The 15,701-nt window shown below is 48.4% G+C and overlaps 3 protein-coding genes across 5 annotated transcripts in view; 2 read left to right on the top strand and 1 right to left on the bottom strand.

The window, feature by feature from the left end:
- LOC122391569 (39S ribosomal protein L28, mitochondrial-like) overlaps positions 1–886 on the top strand; it is a 28,368-nt gene extending 27,482 nt beyond the window's left edge. For all 3 annotated transcript variants that reach the window (XM_043385609.1, XM_043385608.1, XM_043385605.1), the window contains exons 5-6: positions 177–337; positions 717–886. In XM_043385609.1, coding sequence (XP_043241544.1) covers positions 177–337; positions 717–786 — 231 coding nt within the window. In that variant the 3' untranslated portion in view covers positions 787–886. The remainder of the gene's footprint in view (positions 1–176; positions 338–716) is intronic.
- A 159-nt stretch (positions 887–1,045) lies between these two features.
- Positions 1,046–2,817, bottom strand: LOC122391570 (mitochondrial import inner membrane translocase subunit TIM16-like). Its single transcript, XM_043385610.1, has 4 exons — positions 2,713–2,817; positions 2,330–2,414; positions 1,615–1,823; positions 1,046–1,406 (listed from the first exon to the last, which is right to left on the bottom strand). The coding sequence occupies exons 1-4, from the start codon at positions 2,713–2,715 to the stop codon at positions 1,308–1,310; spliced, it is 396 nt and encodes a 131-aa protein (XP_043241545.1). The 5' UTR covers positions 2,716–2,817; the 3' UTR covers positions 1,046–1,307.
- Positions 2,818–10,869: 8,052 nt separating this feature from the next.
- LOC122391596 (E3 ubiquitin-protein ligase KEG-like) lies at positions 10,870–15,497 on the top strand. The gene is made up of 5 exons (XM_043385698.1): positions 10,870–11,008; positions 13,654–13,773; positions 14,109–14,264; positions 14,365–14,533; positions 14,974–15,497. Exons 2-5 carry the CDS (start codon positions 13,729–13,731, stop codon positions 15,198–15,200), a joined length of 597 nt encoding a protein of 198 aa, XP_043241633.1. The 5' UTR covers positions 10,870–11,008; positions 13,654–13,728; the 3' UTR covers positions 15,201–15,497.
- Positions 15,498–15,701: the final 204 nt, after the last annotated feature.

Below are 15,701 nucleotides of genomic sequence, written 5' to 3'. Positions count from 1 at the left end.
TTGCTGGGACTGGTGCCTTTGCGGTTCTTACATCTAAGCGGAACGGACGTTTTTGACCACGGAACAGTTGTGCAAAAGGCTGCTCAGTCGACGCGTCCGTAAAACCAATCTAACTAACCGTCGCCATTTCCAATAATTTATGTGTGATTAGCGTTTATCGGTGTATCTGTTTGCAGGAGGAGCAGGTCGAGTGGTACGGACTGACTGTGGGAGAGGCCATTAAGAAGCTGCGCGTGGAGCAGGCGGCCGCCGGGCCCCCGCCGCCCCTCAAACACCAGTACCGCGCCGAGCTCGTAGAAAAACTGAAGTTCCTCAGGGACAACCCGGAGGCTGTCAGGTAGGAACGTCACGGCAACAGGAACCGCGCACACGGTCCCGTAGACTGGCCGCTGTGCCAACGGTGATTTATTGATAAATTATCATGCTATGCGACATAACAGCCCAGTTGACCCAACTTCGCAGCTCCTTTTGCTATATTTATCAATCGACGGGCAATCAATCAATCTTCTAATATTTTTTCCCTTGGCGGACAAGCCCAGTTCATCATTGACTTTGGCTGGGTATTAATTGCAAAGGCGTTACACTAGCAAATCGTCCCACTACCCATTTACCGTCCCATACCCCCCCCGCGTCTCCCAACCCTACTGCAGCGCATTTCGGCCCAGCGGGCCAGCGGCTCGCCTTTCCAGCTGACCCGTGGCGCCCTCTTTTCGCAGTGCCCCTGAGAGTGACTCGTGGCTGAGCAAGATGAACCCGTTCGCCTCGAGAACGGTAGAGAAAACGTGATCCGGCCCGTACCGACAGCTAATAGTGTTTGTGCGTCAGTGTCTGGCGCCGTTTTGCTCCAGTGTGCTAATTGTGCTGCAATACAACTGTGTGATTGTAAGCCTTTCTTATGCATTCAGTGACCGGATGACAGGATGGGCGAGAACCGTGTATCAAATGCTCGTGTGCGTTGTCGTCAGACTGCTGGTCACGTAGGCCGTGAATTCATTGAATTTAACTTGCTAAATGCCTCGTTCACTTGGTGCCCATCGAGTTCGACGATAATTCACTTGCATTTTATTGGCATCGACTGACCGGCAGTTTGTCTCTCGCATGCATGTTACGCTCTTGAATCATTACCTCATCGTTACCCCATTGTATTGTCATACAATCTCAACAAATCGCTTGCACATAGACAACACGTCCCGTCGAACACCGCTGCTAACAAATGAGCACAACGCGGCGGCAGGATACACCAATCATCGTCACACACAATACCAAACGAGATACGAGCACAAAGTCGACCTAAGTAGCGCCGGCGGCTACCCCTGCCCGGTGTCGGCGCCTCGGCCAGTGTCTTTCGTCTGGCTCTGCGCCTGGGCGACCAGCTCGGCGTCAATGCGCTCCTTGGCGCGCACCACCTGAAACGAGGAAACGCCGCACGGTTACGCACGCAGCTCGTGTAGGGACACTGGTCCGAATCAACAAAGCCTGACCGGGGATAATGAACAATTTTTATGTTTTATCCCATTACTGCAGTTAGTCATCACACAGCCATTTTTTTACAAGTTAATGACAAGTGAGCGATTAATTTGTAAAATACCAGTGACACAAACCAAGCACACTGACCTTGGATTGAAGATAGAAGGAACCACCTTTCGCTTTGTCATTAATCTTAAAGAGGTGGTCGTAGTTTTTCTGGACCTTCTCGGGGTCCAGCTTGTCAACATTCAGAATCTTCATGGCCTCATCGAGCGATATAGAGGCGCCAAACGGACTGGTTGAATCTGAACTCTTCTGACTAGAGCTGGCCCTGGCACGTGCAGCCTGCTGACTGGCTGGAAAGTGCAAAACAAAAATAAGATTGTCATTAGCATCACATACTTACCATGACTAGTGACCACTGACCATCCTCATCATTGAAAGTAAATATAGTAAAAATACTGGAATAAGTAGCTACTACTGACTAAAAAAAGGTCATGAATGCAGGATGTATGATCATGTATCAATGATCATGCAACATGAATGCACGTAGGTACAGTTTATATCTTCCAGATGCAAACAGTTGTGGCATGCTTGGACACAATAAAAGTGACACAAATTGAAATCTACACTCGCCTAGCCTGCTTTGGTAATCTTAGACTGAAGCACCTAATCCTCTATCCTGCAGATGACATGGTACCTACCTACTTATTCTAATCCTGCACTTAATCATCCTTAAAGTGAGTGCTTTCATTTTGTGCCTTTATTTTGCAAATCCACACAAATTCCATGCGAGTTGGAAAGCCCCCATAACCATAATCAGTAACCATGGGTTTAAACAATCTTAAACTCGAATACATACCTTCATATTCCTGTTTCAGTGCTCTACCAAAAGCTCTTCCGGCAACTTGCAATCCCTGAACTATTATTTGAGCCAAGTACTTTGCCTGAAAAACAGCATATCAATGAACAGTTATTGAACATTCCAATGAACAGTTATTGAACATTAAAGTGTGGTTGAACTTACTTTTTATAATTCAATTCAATGAAAAATATTTTTTTTAGAATTATGTAGGTAACACTGCTGGCAAGACAAAGAAAGTATAAATACAATGAGACAGTAGGAGTGGGAAAGAACTTAACTTGAACTCCTAACGCTATCATGATTAAAAGCAGATGTTCAATAAACGCATGAACCCAACTTCAACCCGAAATAACAGCTAGACGAATTAACTGACAACATACCATAGCCTAACCGGTCCCCGTCACACTGAACTGGAAAACAAATTATTTATTTATTTATGTATCCTCTACGTTCTTTCAGATCAGTGTTGCCGTTGGGAATTTTCGACACGTACCAGATTCTGAATGAAAATGTACCAAAACGAACCTATTTCGTACCATATGGGGTATGCCAATGTACCAAGTTATGTACCATTGTATAAAATACACCAAAACGTCATAGATCAGCAAGATTCTACATCAATTCCGGTCAATACCTGTGTTTGGTGCTCATATTTGGATGTATGCGACATCTGCTGTCCGTATCCACTTCATAATATGATTTGCTTTAACCGCATTGATGTTACGTAAGTCAGGCTAACAATAATTGTAACTTCTCATACCTACTATATATTGCTAAGGAATATAGTTAGAGTTCGTTTTATTCAACATCGGTTTGGCTCCAAGTTCATTATCGAAGCTCTCACGTTAGTTTTGGCATCTTCAGCGTCTGGCCAATAATTTATTACCGGTAAAATATTCAATTTCAAATTATGGTCGTTAAATACATGCAAACTGTATCTTCAAAAATTGTCATACTATGATGACGTCACTGGTGGCAGCTGGCAGCTAATATTCCTACGGTGGCTTAAATTGTGACCAACCCACCTTAACATTAGTTTTGAGTTGAGATAGCCAAATTGGTGGCCATGGCCTGAAAACACCGGTTTGGGCACTCAAAACATCGAAAAATGCTTTGATTCGGAGATATGGAATTTCAAACTTGCAGTTTTCGGATTCTAAGGGGCTAATGCATTGGTGTGCCCCCTTAGAATTTGTGACGTCAGCGGAGATCTAACGATTTTTAAATCTTTTATTAAAACGTTTGGTAGCACGCGGTGGTATATGCTGCTTTGCGCGCAACAAATGCCGCACTTTCAAATAAAGTCGCTAGGAACAGCGGAGATCCCAAAAAGTAAACAATAGTAAAAGTCTAATATCTTGAAAACCAGTGAATATTTTTCGATAAAATTTGGTAGATATTCGTTTTCGCTCTTTCTGAACCGAGCGACATCACTTTCATGCCAATTCATTAACATTTTTGAAGGTGGGAGGGTCCCTTTAACACACAAACTAGTCATTTTTCTAACCCGTTTTTCGGCTTAATGAGGACAAAATTCATCATATATTGGATTCAAACGTTCGGCCGTTTCATTTTGTATGTGAGAATGGCCATCGATAAGGACCGATGGGAACATAAGTACATGAAATCGGCGTTGGAAGCTGATGCTGTTTAACCCTCGCCGGCGGAGGGGGGGGGGGGGGGCGTTTGCCGCCCTCTCCATAGGTCTTTTTACGTCCGTGGTTTTTGGTCGTTTCGCTGGATAAAACGCGTGCTTAGTCGAAAAATGTACTTGAATTCAAACCGGTTTTGAAAAAAAGAACTATAGGAATATGCTTAGGAAGATGCTTATTTAAGTGGTCTTCCTATTACAGCATATTCGTTTTAATGTTGATTCTGATTGATTTTTGGAGGCAGAAATATATAAATTTAACGTAAAAAAGAAATGCTTGCGCAAAACCGTGAAATGTACCAGATTTGGGCCTCAGTGTACCAGCGTACCAGAAAGTGTTGAAATGTACCAGATCTGGTACAATCGTACCATAGCGGCAACACTGTTTCAGATACACACGCGAGCACGGGGAGGCAATTTCGCTTCACATTTGAAACAATACCGCTATTTATGGCGACAAATAGTGCACTATTTTACTGCTAATTCTGCATGGACAACACTATTCGACTGCCTTCGTTGCAGCCAGTCTACATAACTATTGCTCAGGAACTAATGGGTCAATCGAAATGAAAATAATACCATTTGAATCGAATTAGGTGATGACATTAGCAGTTTATCATACGGCAATCTCAGGTGACTTCGGTGACCTTACGAACTCAACTGAACACTTTGTTTTGGGCTATTGCAGCCCAGTGGCGGATCCAGGATTTCGTCAAGGGGGGCATACGGTATTGTGGTACTGGTGCCCCCTGGCATTTGGTGCCCCCTAAAAACAATCCACGAATTTCGGCTACTTACTTTTCGAGAAGGTGCCCCCTCAGACCAGGGGCGGATCCAGGAAAACTCCAAGGGGAGGGTCATGAATCGAAGTGGTGCCCCTACCTATACCCAAAATTAAAAACTCAACGGATTTCGTCCACTTCATTTTGGTGGTGCCCCCATTCTCAGTTTTTTATTTTTATTTTTTATTTTTAGTCAGTATCTTACCTGTTAGCCACAACCACATTTACCAATTGTAAGCAAGTAGGTATACCGGGTGGCCCAGAAAAAACGTTCCGATCTTTGGAGGCCTATATATCAAATTCGAGTACAAATAACGAGCCAAAATTTTCATCAAGTTTGCGTCATTTCTTTGCGCATTGGTATGCCAAATTATAGCACTATACCATCATTTTCAAGCTGGCAATCTTGAGTTGAATTAAGCAAGACGTTTTTGCTTTTTTGCCGATGTCAAACGATAGTGAGGATTGGGTTAGGCGTCCCATGTTATAAAAAAGAATAAAAAATAGAGCACGTGAATGAAACCAACATGTATGTTTTTATTTTGAATATTTTTGTCTCATTTATGTGCCAAATATTCAAATACTGAGCCAAAATAGTGCTCATGGATGCCATTCGTTTCATCACCAAATCATGTTTCGAGCAGGAGTGGCACGGTGCATGGATTACTGCTAATTACCCTCCTTTCAGTAGATCAAACAGTAAATCGACCGGATAAGGAAAACAAACTAAAGCAGACTGGTTCCTGTGCCAGAAGACCACAGAATAGCTTATGAAAAACAACATTGCCAGCAGATGACAAAAAAAAACTGGTTGAAAAGCTACCTTTTCCCAGGAATGTCAGCCAGGAAAGCATTTGAGCCACAAGATGGTTAGAAAACTGGAAACTTCTTCCGATGCCGCTGGCACAGAGCCATCGTGGTTGCCTGAGGGAATGTGTCATCCTGAGACCCGAACCATCAATGAGACTAGCTGCCAGTAGAAGTCATGGCTCTAGGCCGCGGTGCCGCCGGGTGAAAGTGACCCGTTCACTCACATTCTTTAATAAACATCGGAGCAAAAAAGTAATTTTTACATGACATGCTTGAAACACGAACCGTTTAAAAAGTAATTTACTGAACACCATGAAAATCACACCATTTACTGAAAATGTGTGCCGCATTGACTATTCGAAGTTTCAATGTTGCATCTTTATCACTTTCTGAGAAATATTGATTTAAAGTTTTGAACGTTTTTTCTGGGCCACCCGGTATACCTATGAATGTGCTATGTGTATATATGTTGTGGACGCTGAGACCTGAGTAATGAGTACTTACCAGGAACGTTATCAGGTAAGCAAATCGTTGTCAGTCCGACGAACTTGACCCTGGCGTCTAAAGGGTCTGTCCTTGACACTTCAGGCTTGTCAGGGGCACCAAAGTTCTTCCAGGGACACCACAAACCTGTCAGGGGCACCTACGGCCTTGTAGGGGCGCCACAGGCCCGCCAGGGGCACCACAGGCCTGCCAGGAAGCAGGGGCACCACAGGTCTAGCAAGTATACACGACAGGCCTGTCAGGGGCACAACGGGCCTGTTGGGCCCATGAGCACCCCTAGGGGCAGGGGCACCACAGTCCTTCCAGGGGCACCGCAGGCCTGTGAGGGGCACCAGCGGCCTAGCAGGGGCACCAGTCAACACAGGCCTGCCAGGGGCACCACAGACCTGCCAGGGGCACCAGAGGCCTGCCAGGAGCACCACCGACCTCGCAGGGGTAACTTGGGCCTGTCAGGGCCCAGGGGCACCACGGGCCTGTCGAGAGGCACTTCAGGCTTTTCAGGGGCACCATAGTCCCCTCAGGGCGCAGGGGTAGCAGGGGCACCAGAGGCCTGCCAGGGGCACTACAGGCCTAGCAAGGGCACCACTGGTCTATCAGGGGCACCACGAGCCTGTCATAGCCAGGCATCTCAGGCTTGTCAAGGCCCAGGGGCACCACAGGTCTGCGAGGGGCACCAGCGACCTAGCAGGGGCACCAGTCAACACAGGTCTGCCAGGGGCGCCACAGACCTGCCAGGGGCACCACAGACCTGCCAGGGGCACCAGAGGCCTGCCAGGGGCACCACCGGCCTCGCAGGGGCACCTTGGGCCTGTCAGGGGCACGACGGGCCTGCCGAGGGGCACTTCAGACTTTTCAGGGGCACCAGTCCTCTCCGGGCGCAGGGGCACCAGAGGCCTGCCAGGGGCACCAGCGGCCTAGCAAGGGCACCAGAGGCCTGCCAGGGGCACCAGTGGCCTAGCAAGGGCACCAGAGGCCTGCCAGGGGCACCACAGGCCTAACAAGGGCACCACGGGCCTGTCAGGGGCACCTCAGGCTTGTCAGGGGCACCTCAGGCTTGTCAGGGCCCAGGGACACCACAGTCCTTCCAAGGGCACCGCAAGCCTGTCAGGGGCACCAGAGGCCTGCCAGGGGCACCACAGGCCTAGCAAGGGCACCTCTGGCCTGTCAGGGGCACCTCAGGCTTGTCAGGGCCCAGGGGCACCACAGTCCTTCCAGGGGCATTACAAGCCTGTCAGGGGCACCAGAGGCCTAGCAAGGGCACCACAGGCCTGCCATGGACACCACAGGCCTGCCAGGGGCACCACCGGCCTTGCAGGGGCGCCTCAGGCCTGTCAGGGGCACCACGTGCCTGCCGGGGACACTTCAGGCTTGTCAGGGGCGTTACAGTCCTGTCAGGGCCCAGGGGCACCAGGCCCGTGGTGTCCCTGCTAGGCCTGTGGTGCCCCTGGCGGTCCTGTGGTGCCCCTGTCAGGACTGTGATACCCCTGATAGGCCGGTGGTGCCCCTGGAAGGTCTTTGGGCCCCCGGGCCTCAAGGGGGGGGGGCATGACCCATGTGACCCCCCCTTGGATCCGCCCCTGCCTCAGACCCGGGGAAAGTGCTCCTTCCGACCTCAGATTTCGGAATGGTGCCCCTGGAAACTTAAAGGGACCCTCCCACCTTCAAAAAAGTTAATGAATTGGCACGAAAGTGATGTCGCTCGGTTCAGAAAGAGCGAAAACGAATATCTACCAAATTTCATCGAAAAATATTCACCGGTTTTCAAGATATTAGACATTTACTTTTGTTTACTTTTTGGGATCTCCGCTGTTCCTAGCGACTTTATTTGAAAGTGCGGCATTTGTTGCGCGCAAAGCAGCATATACCACCGCGTGCTACCAAACGTTTTAGTAAAAGATTTAAAAATCGTTAGATCTCCGCTGACGTCACAAATTCTAAGGGGGCATACCAATGCACTAGCCCCTTAGAATCCGAAAACTGCAAGTTTGAAATTCCATATCTCCGAATTAAAGCATTTGTCGATGTTGTGAGTGCCCAAACCGGTATTTGCAGGCCATGGCCACCAATGCCTATCTCAACTCAAAACTAATGTTAAGGTGGGAGTGTCCCTTTAAAATTGTGCCCCCGGAGACCTCGGAATGGTGCCCCTGGAGACTTCAGGATGGTGCTCCCTCTGCCCTCAGACCGCGGGATGGTGCCCCAGACCTCGCGATGGCAGGGGTGTAATTTTCCTAAAATGGTTGTGGGTGCCCAGCTGTAGGGGCGCCAGCCCGCTTTGGCGCGCAGTGGATGTGGGAGCCTAAATTAACACACACCGACTTTGATAACAACATTGCTAGCCGAAGGGCTCTTCAAGTGACATGTGTGACTAAGCAAATGCACACGGATAAAAATATAAAGTGACTGGAAGGGCGTCAAAAAAGAAATGTACCTAGGTAGAAGGGGCGCAGAGAGGTCAAAAGGGCGCCGCAGCCCGCACAGTCAGTAATGCTAAGTTGGTGAGGACGTAGGGGCGCCAGACGGTTACGAGGGCGCCGTGAGGCTATGAAAAGGGCGCCATTCTCCTAGAAGAGCACCGAGTGATGGAACTAACGCTATATGGTCCAGGGGCACAGGGAGGCCAGAAGGGCGCCGAACAGTCAGTAGTGCTAAGTTGGTGGGGACATAGGGGCGCCACTCACCCGCGCCAGACAGTTACGAGGGCGCCGTGAGACAATGAAACGCCATTCTCCTAGAAAGGGACCGAGTGATTGAAAACGCTATGTGGTCCAGGGACGCTGAGAGGCCAGAAGGGCCCCGAACAGTCGAAGGATGAAACGGTGGACAGAGACATAAGGACGCGAGACGGTCAGGAGGGCGACGTTTATAGAACATGAGAATGGCGCAGTGCTGTCAAAAGGGCGCCATTATCCAAGAAGGGCGCCGAGTGATTAAAAACGCTTGTCGCTATATTCGCCGTTTTCACGACGGGCTATCCGGCGAATGCACCTAATTTGACCAAATCTGCACCTAATCTCTTTTACAGCAATTATCTTCATTTTATGAATTTATTTCAGTGTTTTAACCGATGATGCTCTCTGATAATATGACAAAGCAGGCATATAAGCAATTAGAGCAGCCCTAGCTGATAGCTACTAAGAGACAAACTGAACCTGATTTGACCAAATCTGCACCTAATCTGCACCAGATGTGCACCAAACGTGTACCAGATGGCCGTCGTGAAAACGGCTATTATCCAGGAACGCGAGACAGTCAGGAGGACACCGTTAGAGCATTGGAAGGGCGCCGTGCTCTCGAAAGGACGCTTGTAAAAGACTTGTGGGTGCATTTTCCTCATTGTAGGGGCATAATTCAGGATTGTGGGTGCATCTGCCCTCACAAAGAGATATAAAATTACACCCCTGCGCGATGGTGCCACCGGAGACCTCGGGATGGTGCCCCTGGACCCTCGAGATGGTGCCCCCTCCGACCTAGGGATGGTGCCCCCGGAGAACTCGAGATGGTGCCCCCGCGGACAGTGGCGCGGGAACCGGGGGGGGGGGGGGGGCTAGCGGGGGCTGAGTCCCCCAGCTTTTCGGCTGGGGGGGGGCTCGTAATGTATTTGAGCCCCCCCCCCCCCAGCTGGAGGAATCGAAATCGGAAATCTATCAACATAATTTCATCATAGATTCATACATAGGCGTGGGAACCGGGGGAGGGGGCAGTGGGGGAAGCTTACCCCCACAACTCTGCGGCCGTGGGGGCGGTGCCCCACAACGTTTCATGAGACCAGGAACCGTTGGGCAGCTTGTCCTCCCCAAATTAGGGGTTGTGGGTCACAAAGGAAGAAAGCATGTAAGTGAAAAATCCACTTATTTCACTGGCTCGGCAACTCATTTGGCAGATTAAAACCTTTACTCCAGGTTGCCAAAACGGTAGTTTCTTCACTCAGCTGAGACGGAATACCTCACTTTTTGAAAATATTTTCGTGTTTTTTTTGTTTTTTTTTTTTTTGTTGTTGAAAAGGCTAAGGTCTGAAAAATAAGTGGCCTATAAAACCGGTGAGAAAACTAGATTTGGGGGCACTCTAGGTTGATTTCTATTATGGTTCAGCCCCCCAGTCTGGAAGAAGTTCCCGCGCCACTGCCCGCGGACCTCGGGATGGAATTGCAGCTATCCTCGAGGATAGCTGCAATGTCCTACAAATAAGGAATTATATGAGCTGATCGAGACGAAAACAGCACCTGAGTCGATTCGCCATATGTGATTTCATCAGCTTACAGCTACTTCAAATATGATGACCGCAGGTGACCTCGGTGACCTTCAAAGGTCAACTTGACGATCTCGCCTATTGCAACCACTCTATAACTCAGGAACTAGGCACTGGTCCGATCCCTGCCAACGTAACTAGGCTTTCGCCTTTTTTGCAGTTATCTTACCTATAACTCGATAACTACCGGGTCGGCCGATAATATATAAGGTGTCACCATGCAATTCACACTATGCCACTCCCTCAGCCGGTTCGAATATGATGACCTCGGTGACCCTGTCAAAATTGTTGCTGTGGGTACTTGTCTTCTTACCTAAAACAAAAATGTAAAGAACCGGAAAATAAAGGAAGCCATGTTTGCTTTCACCGCAAACAATCATCTTGCACCTCTTCTACTAGTTACTTCTACTTCTACTTCTACTAGGCAATACAGACGCATTCTTATCATGCAGTTGACAAGGATGATTCATCGGTTCTTCCCTTGAGGCCTGCTTGCAAGCTGCAGATAAGCACATGTAACCTCCCTGTCGGCCGCAACACGACGCTGTCAGTGCGCTCCTGGCGTCCCCTGCGGACGTCGTCACGGCAGACGGCCCGTCCACGTCCACTGCATAGTCCGACTGGCTAGCTTCCACAGGACGTCCGACTGCACAGGCTAAGCAGAAATACCTACCTATTTCGTAAGTGGGATCTCTCTATATCACTCTCGATCGCATGTGTAGACCTCTTGATAGCTGTCTCCCCAGGTTGAACTTTGAACTGTTGTATTGCTCGACAAAACTATGTGATTTTATAGCTCTGCCGTCCCGTTTATACGAGCTCATCTATATTGGGGGATGTTTTCAAAGCATTTGATTGAAACCTAACATACGGACCAGTGAAGGCTGTGCCAACCGTCTCATATTGTATCATCGCCTGAGATGCGCCAACGCTGCAAAAAATGTTGTAATAAAACGACCGTCAAAGACACGGATAGCCCTCAGCTTGCCCCACCCGTGGCGAAGAATACGTTATAGGTACATTAATTTTGGTGATTGTTATTTAGGTACGACATTGTAGTGTTTGCATGTTGAGTTCATGGTGCTGCCAAATAAAGGTATTTCCCTATGTGGCAGCAATGGCACATTGGTGGCGCACACGTGACAATGGTGGTACGGTTTTGGCGCCAAGAGTTGACCTCTGGTGACCGGTGACCTGAGGTCAACAGACTGGTCTGGAGTGTGGCTGAAGAAGCATTGATACTGTTGCTATTTATCTTGTTATTAATATACCATGTAATTGTCAAGACTTGATTGTGTCAAGACACTACAGACATAACGTTGTGAGTGGCGTATTGCGATTAGCCGTTTTTACGATTGGCTATCCGGCGAATGCACCTATTTTGACCAAATCTGCACCATATCTGCACCTAATCTGCACCTACTCTGCACCAAATGTTTACCAGATGGCATGACCCTGACCTGCGCGCATGGCTCACGGACACGGCATGGCCGGTGGCCGATCAGCTATTGTTAGCTGTCCTGCTGGTTGTCGGTAAGATAAGAGATAAGATACGTGCAGAACTGCAGAGCGACACTTGTAGCAAGCAGTTAGGTTGCAAATACCCTGCCACTCTTATCAATCGGAGGGGGCCGTGTCCAGTCGAGAGGGCACGTTAAAGTTCGGACAAAATTCTGTCATACAACTGGAATTGCGCGATCGGGTGGTGGCATAAGGGTCAGCATAACAAGCCATGCTTAGTGCGGGCTCTGAATCTTCAAATCCGCTCATTCAACCATTCGGACTAAATTCCACTATTAAAAAAAAAAATCGCTAAAAGTTTCAAATCAACCGCCCAGGCGATGTAGGAAAGTGCGAACTTGACTTTTTAAATTGGTCACTTGATTAACATGACGGACGGTCATCTGACTTTAAACGGCCTGGGGCAGACGTATTCATAACATGTGCGAAACTATTTAGCCGACGCCAGGCTGGGGTGTTTGAGCGCCCCCTCGCCCTCCCCTCCCAAATGTCCCAAACACGGCGGCGCAGAGCGCCGCCTCTTTTGCACACATTAACATACATTTTCTGCACATGTTGCGAAAATTTCAGACCAAAGTCTTTCCAGGTCAGGCCACCATGTCACGTCAAGTAACCTCACCTCAAAATAAGTTCCAATGCTTGCTATATGCTACACCGAGTGGCGGATCACTTTGAAGCTTATAGTAGTTCATAAGGGCAACAAACAGTATGCATGAAGATGAAATGTATATCTCGGAATTTTGATATCGGAATTTGACGCCTTGTCTATTAAAGTCAAAAGGAAAAATTAAAAGGCGCCTTTTTAGACGAACGTCACTCTAAAAACCGAGTTACAAGTAAATTTGACTCACTGAAAGGGAAAATGGCACTTGTGACCCTTCCTTGTGACTTAATAAAGACATTTGACTTAAGTAATCTGACTTTCAACGCCCTGGGGCAGACAATGTCATAGCATAAAAACAGCATCGTCAGCACCGTTCTTAGATACCTATTTACGAGAAACCTGACGAAAGTCAGCTTTAAACCTCTGCGGAAAAACCTGACATTGTATGATATAGGTATGCTCCTCCTCACGCTGCCACGGCTCGGAGTATAGTTGTAAACAATGAATCTATTAGCTCTATGCGGGCTGACATCATGCAGTGTAACACCCGCTTACTGCGGAACGGGAAATGCCATCCGCTTCTCTCGAACGGGAAATTATTATCTGAGTTATGACTCAAGAGGCTCGAGCTTGGTTGCTGGCCTGCGCGTTAGTGTCGGTGCAGGCCAGGGGCGCGGGAACTACTTTCCGACTGGGGGGGGGGGGGGGCACACCATAATAGAGATGAACCTAGGGTACCCCAAATCTAGTTTTCTCACCGGTTTTAGGCCACTTATTTTTCACCCCTCGGCTTTTTCAACAAAAAAAGAAAACATTTGCAAAAAAAGTGTGGTATTCCGTCTCAAAGCTGTGGGGGCACCGCCCCCACGGCCCCAGAGTTGGGGGGGGGGGGGCCAAGCTGCCCCCACTGCCCCCCCCGGCTCCCGCGCCTATGGTGCACGCTGCAAATATACGCTGTGCACTGTGCTAAGTCAAGGGTCGGCAACCGTTTTTGGCCGGGTCAGAGAAACCCGCGGGCCGCGGCAGGTGGTCTGTGGGACGGACGAGCCATACTATAAACGCCTAAACGGTACAATTATATCCTGCACAGTTAACCTATTCAACATTAGGAAATATGAGTGGGTAACAGAGCTCGGCGAATGTGCAAAGTGAAATTTTTATTGTAAAACCTGACTGCATTTACATATATGTCCACCGCAGGTCGACGCCCACCCCTCGGCAGCCAGTGCGCTCAGCTCGGCCTCAGCCGGGCACGGTACCAATAGCTCTGCAGGGATGTCTGACGCGGGAGCAGCACAGGCAGTTTCGGAGACGGCGCAGGTCAGTAATGTCACCCGCCGCTCAGAACTAAAAGACCTTTTAGTTCTGAGTACCTGTACTAGGTAGCAAAGACTGCTCTGGTGCTGCAGTATCACTGCACTGAACCGGGCGCCGGCAAGGTCGGGTGATCCGTGCATGTCATTCGGAACAGGCGCCTCTTATAGCGTGCACCCACCAGACACAATGTCACCCATTCGACCATTCGGACTCCATTTCTTACAAAAGGTCGGGTCGAATAAGTATCACCAGGGAAAAATACGTGGTTTTGTGATTGAAGTTGCATCGCTTACATAAATCATATGGCTGCAAACATCTCAAATTTCCATTTTCCCCAGCTTGTTTCCGCCGACGACTACGCCAAGCAGATCCGCGATAAAATCGCTGTGGGCCGGACGGTTCGCTGCCGCCGCTGCTACAGGAAAGTCCATGAGACTGATATTGGCACTGTGACTAAGCTGGACAAAGATGGACTGCATGACCTCAACGTGCAGGTGAGATTGATAAACTTTCCAGCGTCCAAAGTAATGAATGTGATGAAGTCTAATCAAAATTGACGGGACATTTCACGGATTTTTGCGTGCACCACTGCAGGTTCATTGGCATAAAGCGGGCGGCGCCTCCTGGGTGCGTTACGTTCACGTGGAGCTGCTCGAGGACTCGGGTGTTCGCCTCGGGGAGCAAGTGCGTGTGAGACGCTCTGTCGTCAGGCCAAAGTACGGCTGGGGAAGCGTGAACCACGACAGCGTCGGAAAAGTCACCGGTGAGGCGCTGTAAATATTAAGTGCATATTGCACAAAACAACAAACGTCAAATGGTAAGGATATCAGGATAAGGTCATGACCCAAAATTGAACATTGAGCATATGATCAATTGTAAGTACCTACCTACCATTTTTCGGTTTGTGTGGATTGAAAGACTATTGGATGAAAAATATTGGATGAAAGTAACTGAAACATGAATGGATAAAATGATTGAATCGTGTGGATAAAACAGATCCGTTACGGTTACGCAGGTCAGTTTTTGCCTGAGAATGAAAAGCCGTACTATGTGCTGCTTTCTATTTCAATTCGAAAAATCTATAACGACTGTGAGCTGACCGCGTCTCTCTCTCTCTCTCTCTCTCTCTCTCTCTCTCTCTCTCTCTCTCTCTCTCTCTCTCTCTCTCTCTCTCTCTCTCCCTCTCTGTCCCGTTTTGTACAGGTTTGTCCAGTGACGGAGATGTCATCGTTCACTTTCCGGAGAAGAGAGGGTGGAAGGCTCTGATGTCTGAGCTGGAGCCAGCTACCGCTGAGCGTCGAGAAGAAGCTGTTCGTAAGAAGATAGGCGTCGGGGATCAAGTGCGTGTCAAACGCTCCGTGGACGAGCCGAGGTTCAAGTGGGGAAATGTGACCCACAACAGCGTTGGCAAAGTGACAGGTAAGGATTAACTTATGTTACAGATGACCTGAAACAAAGAAGGTAGTGATGCATGTCTGAAAAACAATAGATGCCGTTAAAGAATAGACTCACCAGCAGACATGTGCATGGATCCGATAAAATGGATCCGGGATCTGATCCCACGGATCCTGATCTCGGATCCGACGGGATCATAGATCCAGCTCTGTAATTTATCGAGAGATCCGTAGAGATGACAGATCCGAGTCTCATTTTTTGCTTGAGGTCCAGTGAGATCATAGATCCTCACTTATTTTTTGTCAACAGATATAGGTATCCCAAAAAAAAAACACTTGTTTCAACTCACAATCGTTCTGTTTTAGTGATTTTATGTGATCGCACGTCATAATCCATAGTTTTGGTCACTAATTGGCATAGAGACCCTTTAAAACTTGGTCTCAAAATGTGGTGCATGGTGGGATCCACTCAGATCATAGATCCATGTTCTTAATTTATCATCAGATCATATGAGATCATAGATCCAAGATGTATTT

Source organism: Amphibalanus amphitrite, unplaced genomic scaffold (assembly GCF_019059575.1).
Source record: "Amphibalanus amphitrite isolate SeventyFive unplaced genomic scaffold, NRLGWU_Aamphi_draft 000445F_arrow, whole genome shotgun sequence".
Lineage (NCBI taxonomy): Eukaryota > Metazoa > Arthropoda > Thecostraca > Balanomorpha > Balanidae > Amphibalanus > Amphibalanus amphitrite.
This window is presented reverse-complemented; position numbering and strand designations above follow the sequence as displayed.